Source organism: Dromaius novaehollandiae, chromosome W, assembly GCF_036370855.1.
Source record: "Dromaius novaehollandiae isolate bDroNov1 chromosome W, bDroNov1.hap1, whole genome shotgun sequence".
Classification (NCBI taxonomy): domain Eukaryota; kingdom Metazoa; phylum Chordata; class Aves; order Casuariiformes; family Dromaiidae; genus Dromaius; species Dromaius novaehollandiae.
Window position 1 is genome coordinate 8950274 of NC_088130.1, and position 9956 is coordinate 8960229.

The 9956-nt window shown below is 45.6% G+C and overlaps 1 protein-coding gene across 1 annotated transcript in view; it reads left to right on the forward strand.

Annotated features, from left to right (window-relative positions):
- LOC135324467 (paired box protein Pax-5-like) overlaps positions 1-7686 on the forward strand; it is a 191092-nt gene extending 183406 nt beyond the window's left edge. The window contains exons 8-10 of the mRNA XM_064500961.1: positions 4315-4416; positions 6566-6714; positions 7675-7686. Of these exons, the coding sequence (XP_064357031.1) occupies positions 4315-4416; positions 6566-6714; positions 7675-7686 (263 nt within the window). The remainder of the gene's footprint in view (positions 1-4314; positions 4417-6565; positions 6715-7674) is intronic.
- The last annotated feature ends 2270 nt before the right edge of the window (positions 7687-9956 follow it).

A 9956-nucleotide genomic window follows, 5' to 3' on the forward strand; every position in this document is an offset into this window, starting at 1 on the left:
CTTAGATTCTTTCAGGATGTCGTTGTACCATAAATATTCTGTAGGAAAGGCCTTAGAGGAACAGTGAACATCCTGATTTGTTGGTACGGAGTGCAGAGGAAAGTGGGGCAAATGCTAAGAGATCATTGTAATTATACCTGTGTAACAGAGAGTACTGGCATCTCTAGATTCAGATCCCTTTTATCTGATGGGGGTATTGTGTGTGTGTGTGTGTGTGTGTGTGTGTGTGTGTGTGTGTGTGTGTGTTCCTTTGAAGAGCTGATGAGGACCCCTGAATTGCACTGATGACTGTACCACCACAGCACTTCTGTGGGAGGTGTAGCTGGGCTAAAGGCATCTCTGAGCCAGGTGACTTGAGCCTAAGAAGTCACCACCATCCATTGCGTGCTCCTAAGTCCAGAGCTCAGGGGACTAATGGGCAGGAGCAGTACTGTGACAGCAGTGGTGATACTGTGCAGATGACACCTGCAGCCACTACTTCCATGAGCCTGACATGGATATTTAGGAAGTATATCATTAACCTCTCCTTTGAACTTTAAGTGTCTAATGTAGGTGTCTAACTGAGTCTTGCTAGGCTTCCTTTGGAGCCAGTGGAGTGAGACCAGCTCTGCCAAGTGGCAACACATGATGTCCTAAGAGATATGGCTGAGTTTGCCTCTCTCCAGTGCCTCTGCAGAGAGCCAAGGAGACTGGCTTGCCAACACAGGCATGTGAGTTATGCACCTATAGCTGGGTCTGATGAACCTGTGGAGATGTGACACAAACAAGTATGAGGGTTGGAGGCAACAAAGGGACATGTGCGTGATCAGGGAAAGAGCATCTGGTTGGCATGGACTCCCCTCTTCATTCACTGTGAAGAAATGGGAACAGGTGAAACATTACAGGAGCCCTTTCTTTGGCTCAGCCAGAGATGAAGTCCATATGTTTAAGCACATACTTAGCTTTTAAGAGCTTAGTGGAGACAGCAGTGCTGTCATTTGGCTGTAGTGGCTAAATTTTCATCTGTGTTGTGAGGGTCTCCCTAGCTCCCCCATGCTCGTCCCCTTCCTTTCCCTTCAGTCTGAGCAGTGCAAAATTCAGTGCTGGGATTTAGGCACAACCTAGCCTCCTGCAGGTGCTAGCTAGCAGGCTGGCTTACACAGCCAGCAGACCTGCCTCAAGCCAGGGCAGAGGCTAATTTTCACACAGCCTGTGGTTCCCGCAGTGTGTGTGATACACACTGCTACAGGACAGCAGTGAGGACAGCAAACTTAAAGCTCTTCTTTGATGTCCCAGGGTGGATATCCAAGAATTACTACATGCAGGACTACACTTTTGAAAATTATTTATCCAAGGATGCCCCAGGCATCCAGGGGAAGGGCATGGGTTAAACCCAAGATTCCAGTCTGGGACCTTTGCTGAAAGGTTATCTTTGCTGGGTTCCTCCCAGCAGGATTCACAGACACATCCATTTTTGCTGCTAGGTTTCTTATATAACCATAGAGTGACGGAGCACTGTAGAATGTGATCCCCACAAATCCTGCTGCATCAGCTGCAGTCTGTGAGAAGGATTAACACAGGGATCTGAAGTGTGGGAGGCAGGGCTTGGGCATTACTTTTGAACAGAGTGGTCAAAGCTGATGCTAAAGTCAGTAAAATTATTTCTGGTAGTCCTGCTTTTGTGTCTGTTGCCTTAGTTTAGCAGGTAACTATGTGTCCAGGGTGGTGTTTGAGGCTGTGCCTGAAATGAGGGCTTTATGAGGGCCCTACAGATCTCTGGTCAATGTGCATGCCCTGATCACATTCTGATTCCAGGTTGGGGTGAGACACCCCATTTCTTGCTCTCTGCAGCCTGATTTTTGCAGAAGGACTGAGGAGGCCAGGTTGGGGAGGGCACTCCAAAGTCACAAATCAGTCTTGCCAGACTGACAAGCTCTGGATGTTGGGGGAACCAGGAGCCTTGATGAAAAGGAGGAAGTGGAATCCATACAATTATGTGCATACTTAGCTTTTAAGAGCTTAAGTCCCATGGTGTCACCGCAAGGCGGGAAAGGGAGGGTTGGATACTGGCGTAGAGAGACACTCAAGGTTCGGGAGGGGTTAAACAGGATAGATCTAATAGAGGACTGACTTACACTCCAAACTGCGCGGGGAGCCCTGGGAACCACTCAGAGGGGTTGCTGATGGGAGGCTGCTGGATGCATGGGTTGGACGCCCAGGTGGGACTCAACTTATTGTATCCTAAGGGCCCCTTAAATCTACTAGAACTATTTCCTTAGCTCAGCTGTGCTAACCTCGAGTAGCTACTGTCTGGGAAGCAGCTAGACATTGTTGACAAAACGGAACATGCATGTCTGGCCCTGACGGTAATTCAGACAGTGTGTAGAGAGCACACTCTGGGGCTGCTGTCATGTACTCTGCCAGTCACCTGGCTCCTTGTCAGATCTTCTGCAGGTGTTCTCACTGCACTCCACCCCCTGACTGACAGAGACATGGTATTGGTGCCACCAGAGTGTAGACAAGGTTCAGACATGCCTTTCAGGCATTGGCTTAACTAACAGCTAAGGTGTACAAGCAGCTAAATCATAGTAAATATATATATATATAAAACAAATTATAACATGTATGCACACAAAACTAATCAGCCCAGAAGACCAGGAGTATAATACATTTTCCCCATAGTCCTAAATTCAACAGTCATCCTGACAGTCACTGCCAGGGGGTGTCCCGTGATGATTCTTCGGACTTTACATCATGTAGTCCTTCGAGTAGACTCTTTGTCTTGTGGATGTTGGGTTCGATGCCCTTACTGCAGTTCCATTGGTGTCCCAACTACCGTCAGTGTACAGGGTTAGGATGGAGAGCAGCAATGTCACGGCACCGCTTGGCATATTCATGAGGTCTCGGTTCTCTGGGCGAGAGTGTCCTAGAGGGAACATGGACTGGGACACTTTCCCCTTTGATTAGTACCAGGTGGGTGTCTCCTGGCCCATCAGCAATAAATTTCCCCTTCCAACTGTCCAGGTATAGTCAGATCACGCACCCACACAGCATGCCCTGTAGACCCAAAATCGCCTGGTTGCTGAGTGGGCCACAAGGAATCTACTTCCTGGATAGTGGGGACCCGTATCTGCTCACATATCAGTTGGGCTATTTGATCTCCCTGTGCACATCGCAGGGGTTGGGATCCGGTCTAATGGATCGCAACTTTCATCTCCTCAAAGTAGTTTGAATCAATGATCCCTGCAACGATGTCCACCCCTGGAGATCTAAACTATTACAGGGCACCAAGGGACTATAATACCCTTGAGGTATGGTGACTGCCAACGCCATGCTCACAAGATGACGGCTCTCCATTTCTAGGGCTATTTCTTTGTGTTCTGCAATCGCAGACCCAACCCTGCACTCCCAGGCATGGCTCGCATGGGGAGGCAGGCTTGGGGGTGCAGCCGCTGCACTCCAAGCATACATGGCTACTCGATGGATTCCCTTTTGAAATGAGCATACGGGGTAGAGTCACGCAGTGATCAGTCATTGAGGCAGGCAGTTGCCTGGTGAATGTTTTTGCTCCAACCCGTGAGGGTACCAGTAAGGTACAATTTGCACAGCTGCTCTTTGAGCAGCCCGTTCATTCGCTCTATCAATCCTGCCCTTTGCAGATGGTAAGGTATGTGAAATGGGAAAAATGCACATGGGAAAAATGCAAAATGACAATCAGGCCTTGAATAAAATGACAAGTTTCTGAGGTCTAAGTAAAGAATGTTATATCAGGCTGTAGCTTTGTGATGCTGACTCCCTTCTTTCTGGGGCCAGAGCAAACCATTTTTTAAATTCTAGACTTCAGGGCTCTTTTTTTTTTTTAATGCTGGCTTTAATAATAGATAAATAAAAGGCCTTGCAGTGAATTTGCAAGACCTCTACAAACCATCGCTATGCGCATAGGAGGGCTAATTTCCTGGCGAGCTTTCTAGGTAAATGCTATTAAAATCAGTGTCATTCCTCATTTTGCTGTTTGGCTCTACAAATATGTTCTGACAAATCTGAACTGTGGAGAAGCCTAGGAATAAGGAAGGAACAGTCAGAGTTCAAACTGGTGTGTTTGCATCTCTGCAGAGCTCTATGCCTCCCCTCTGTCTCTTACTTTGTCAGAGCTTTATGGCAGATTAGAGAGAAAAGAATTCTTTCTTCTTCCTGCCAAGTTAAAAACTCCCACTTTTATATTCACAGTGTAGTTATAACAAATGCATGGCTGTTTTGTAAGTGTTCAGGGAAATGTAAAACCATGTCTAGTTGTTGTGAATGCTCAAATGGTGATTTGTTGGTTTGATTCCTCAGATCGTGAATTGGCAAGCACAACTCTCCCAGGATACCCTCCTCATATACCCTCTTCTGGACAGGGCAGCTACTCTGCTCCAACACTGACAGGAATGGTGCCTGGTGAGTTTTCAAACAAACAAAAAACAAAGGCAGCATTTCAGAAGGAAAGACAAGAAGCCAAGTGCTTTCTGTTCATTCTGCACTGATGCCAGCAGAAGACAGAAATTGCAGGGATGAAGGGAGGAGAACAGATGTAAAGCATCCTTAAATAAATAAATAAATACCTCTTCAGTGCAAGTGATAATCTAGCATTTTGATAGCCAAAGCGAATTATTTGTACCAGGATGCTGAAAAAAGCCTCCGGCCTTCCTTGTGAAGCAGTTGGAGACGGTTTGATTTTGGACCACCTCAGACTGCCCCCTTTCATCATGGGCATCATTCTAATCCACCTGTTTTATTTGAACATGTTGTGTCTCTGTGCCAAGTCTTACATAGTTGTGAGGTTGCTGGCACTTGGGAGGCTGGATATGTCCTGATCTTTACTTTCTCAGTGCAAAATCTTGGCAATCCAGATGTCTCCTGGGAGACATTGAAATTTCCCAACAGTACTTCCCATTTATTTATGTATTTCTCTAATTTTCCTGCTTTTTGAGCCTTACAGTGGGAGATGTTAAGCAGCTTCTGGCAGGTGACAGGTAGTGCTGCCTTAGGAAGTCAGTAGGAGCTGAGGGTACTCAGAATCTCAGAGCGGGCAGAATGAGGCCTTCATAAACATAATATAATCTTTATGATCATCTGTTATCATTAGCTGTGGATCTGTGTGTGATCCTTTATATGATGGTGATATCAGGAATGGTAAGAAAGAGTAACAAATGGATGTGCAGGGAGGATTGACTTGTATTCACTCCTAGCCTGGGCACTGAAGGTCAGATCCTAATCTAGTGGGAATCAGTACACTTCATTCAGTTTGAAAGAACCATGGGGATTTGCATCATCTATGGAGGTGTCCCTGAGCTCTGTAGCCTTTGATCTGAATGTTAGAGACAAAGCTGTTTACTAGGGAAAGTGCTTTACAGTATTATGAGGCCCAAGTATTAAAAAAAAAAATCATGAATTTGGTCCCAAAATATGTGATTTAAAAAATAATCCTAACTTGGGGGTTTCTTTCCCTACTGATTTCCAAGCCTTTAAGGCTATTTGAACCAGATTCTTCAGAGTCAGCAGTGTTAGAAATGTACTTAAAAAAAAAAAAGGAAATTCTTATTTAATCACATGACTCCAAGAGGTGTCACTTTAGGAAAAATACATTAACTCATAAAAAGAACCCAGAAACTGATAACGCTGATTTGATGTCCAGGCTATGTCAAGGTTTTCTTGTATTATCAGTCTTAATTACATTCAGTGAATTGTATTCTAGCAGATTATTAAGGAATTAAGAAAAAAATTGGTCATTTTTTGTGCATTAGGTTTAGGAATTAATTAGGTCATCAGTGATAATGTGCAGAACATTTTTGTCTATAAAATGTAGTCTGGGACAGAGCTCCTGTAAGGATTCTAGATGCAGATTATATAAAGTAGAGAGAAAAAGTGAATATGGAAAAACAAAACTTGTCTTAAAGGAGCATAAGGATTTATACTCACATTATTCATATCATTTCTCTCTCTCTCTCTCTCTCTCACACACACACACACACACACAGTTATTGGTAAACTTTTTCAGGTCAAGTCCTCAACTAGTTCTGTTTTATTTCAATGGTATTGCCAGCCATTTAAATTAGCTTAGGACTTGAATTTACATTAACTTTGCAGCATGATTGCAAGTCATAATTACACTTTAAAATATTAAGAACATCAAAATTAATCACCCATATCAATGTTAGATTGTCAATGAATAAGGATTTTGTCGCTTCCATCCCTGAATTTGCTACTTTCCCTCCCTGAATTTGCTATACAAATATTTCTGAGCAGCAGCTCAGCACATGGGTAGCCAGGGAAAATCATGATAAATAATCCTCATTTGAACATGAATTTAAAATATGAACCTGATACAAACCCAAACTGCATTTTTGACATAGAGAGTTAACTTCTTTTATCTACCCCTCTGAAGCCCTGATTCTTTCAAACACTGGAGAGAGACCTTAGTGTAATATTGTCGGAGAAGCTGTTCTGATGCCAGTCTTAGCCCAAAATTCTGAGGGAGTGCTGAGGGAGCTGGTGAATGTCATCGCAAGGCCACTCTCAATCATCTTTAAAAGGTCATGATGATCAGGAGAGATGCCTGAGGACTGGAAGAAAGCTAATGTCACTCCAGTCTTCAAAAAGGGTAAGAAGGAGAACTATATGCTGGTCAGCCTCACCTCGATTCCTGGGGAGGTGATGGAGCAGCTCATCCTGGAAGCCATTTCCAAACACATGAAGGTGATCAGGAGTAGTCAGCATGGATTCACAAAGGGGAAATCATGCTAAGCAACCTGACAGCCTTCTATGATGGAATGACTGGCTGGGTAGATGAGGGGAGAGCAGTGGATGTTGTCTACCTTGACTTCAGGAAGGCTTTTGACACTGTCTCCCATAACATCCTCATAGGCAAGCTGAGGAAGTGCGGGCTAGATGAGTGGAGAACGAGGTGGATTGAGAACTGGCTGAATGGCAGAGCTCAGAGGGTTGTGCTCAGTGGCACGAAATCTAGGTGGAGGCCTGTAGTGGTGTCCCCCAGGGGTCAATACTGGGTCCAATCCTGTTCAACTTCTTCATCAGTGACCTGGGTGAAGGGACAGAGTGCACCCTCAGCAAGTTTGCTGATGGTACAAAACTGGGAGGAGTGGCTGAGACACCAGAGGGCTGTGCTGCCATTCGGAGGGACCTCGACAGGCTGGAGAGATGGGCAGAGAGGAACCTCATGGAGTCCAGCAGAGGGAAGTGCAGAGTCCTGCACCTGGGGAGGAAGAACCCCATGCACCAGTACAGGCTGAGGGCTGACCTGCTGGAAAGCAGCTCTGCAGAGAAGGACCTGGGAGTTTAAATGCATTTAAATATCTGAAGGGAGGGTATAAAGAGGATGGGGCCAGAATCTTTTCAGTGGTGCCCAGTGATAGGACAAGAGGCAACAGGCACAAACTGAAACATGGGAAGTTCCACCTGAACAGAAGGAAAAACTTTTTGACTATGAGGGTAACAGAGCACTGGAACAGGTTGCCCAGAGAGGTTGTGGAGTCTCCATCCTTGGAGATGTTCAAAAGCCGTCTGGATAGTGTCCTGTGCAATGTGCTCTAGGTGACCCTGCTTGAGCAGGGGGGTTGGACTAGATGATCTCCAGAGGTCCCTTCCAACCTCAACCGTTTTGTGATTCTATGTTTCTGTGCTCTGTGTCTTGAGCAGAGCTGTGGCTAGCCATTGCACTGCCTGGGCAGTTTCTTGCTTTGGGTGGGCACACACTCCCCTCCTAGGCCATCCTCTAAGCCCTTCCTGGGAATTGCCTCCGTTGATACTTCTCCTAGCTGTTGTGGTCTGGCAATCCCTGTTCCTGGACAGGGCACTGCTTCTGCTGATCCCCTGCTTGCAGCCCAGGTCTTTTGTGTGTAGTGAAAGAAGTTGTCCTTGGTTTGGCAGAGGCCAAACACTGAGAGCTTTGCACAAAGGTTCTTTCACACTCAGAATAGCATCAAGTGTTATAATATGCCTGTAGTAAGTCCTTACAGAACCATTTGACTCTCAGCCTGCTCTTATGTAGCTGCTGTAAAAGCAAAATACTCTAAATGTAGTATTAGGTAGTGGCCAGTTCCAGATATGAAATAGAAAGTTATGCTACTGGGCACACTGGAACTAGTTCAAACATTCAAAATTAGCAAAGGGGCAGCATTGGCAAAATCTGGTGATCAAAATGCGCTGAGCACCTTTGGAAATCAAGGCCCTTGAAGTACCAAGTGAACATGCAGAAATGGGCAGGGTTATTAATTTTGGCTTATAATCACAAACGATAACTGATTTCTTCTTCCATATGGCTCATGAACATCTAACTTCGACCATGGAAGGAATTAATCAAATACCATTCTCTGAAAAAAGCAAACAAGCGAACACAACATTTTGTTTTCAAACCATTACCCATTACCACATCACCCAGTAAGGGTGACATTGTTGTGGGAGTGTGTTACAGACCATCCAATCAAGGGTGAGGAAGTGGACAAAGTTTTCTTTAAGCAACTGGAGGAAGTCTCCAGATCACAGGCTTTGGTTCTCACGGGGTGCTTAAACCTCCCTGACATCTGCTGGAAGGGCAACATGGCAGGACATAAGCAGTCAAGAAGATTTCTGGAGGGTGTCAGGGATAACTTCTTGATACAGGTAATAGATGGGCCAAATGGGTGATGCACATTCACTAACAAGGAAGAACTGGTTGGGGGTGTGGTAATCAGTGGCAGCCTTGGCTGTAGTGACCATGAAATAGTGGAGTTCAAGACCCTGAGGGTTGTGAGGAAGGATAGTAGCAGAGTACAGACCCTAGACTTCAGGAGAGCAGGAAAGCTAGCAGGTCTTTAAGGACAACATCCTCCAAGTGCAAGAACGTTTCATCCTGGTTCTCAGGAAGACAAGCAGACGTATTGGGAGACCAGCTTGGCTAAGCAGGGAACTCATGACTGAGCTCCAATCCAAGAAGGCAGTATACAGGAGGTGGAACCAGGGACATGCTACAAAGGAGGAATTTAGAAACATTGCTTGGGCATGTATGGATAGTGTCAGGAAGGTCAAAGCTCAGCTCGAGTTGAGACTTGCAAGGGACATGAAGGGCAACAAGAAGAGCTTCTACCACTATGTTAGTAGTAAAAGGCTGAACAAGGAAAAGGTGGGCCTGTTGCTGAATGGGCTGGATGATTTAGTGACAGCAGACACAGATAAGGCTGAGGTACTCACTGCCTTCTTTGCCTCACTCTTCACCAGCAAGGTCTCCCAAGCCTCTGTGCTTAGAGACAAGGTTCAAGGAGAACTCCCAGCAGTGGATAGGGATCGGGTCAGTGAGAGAACTTGACCCATACAAGTCCATGGGACCCGACAGGCTGCATCTGAGGGTGCTGAGAGAACTGGCAAAAGTCCTTGCAAGGCCACTCTCTATCATCTTTGAAAGGTCATGGAGGTCAGGGGAGATCCCTGATGACTGGAGGAAAGCAAATGTTGCATCTATCTTTAGGAAAGGCCAAAAGAACAGTCCAGGGAACTACAGGCCAGTCAGCCTCATTTCATTCCCTGGGAAAATTATGGAGTGAATCCTCTTAGAACACATTTCTGGGCATATTGAGAATGAAGGTATTTGGGAACAGTCATCATGGATTTACCAAGGGAAAATCATGCCTGACCAGCCTGATAGACTTCTATGATGAAATGACTGGATTTGTGGATGAGGGTAGAGCAGTAGATGCCATTTACCTTGACTTCAGCAAGGCTTTAACACTGTCTCCCACAATATTCTAGTATCCAAATTAGGATGTTATGGTCTGGATGGGTGGACAACCAGATGGGTAAAAAGCTGGTTGGATGGTCAGGCTCAGAGGGTCATGGTTAATGGGTCATTATCTACCTGGAGGCCAGTGACAAGTGGAGTGGCCCATGGGTCAATACTGGGACCTGTCCTGTTTAACATCTTCATCAGTGACCTGGAGGAGACGATG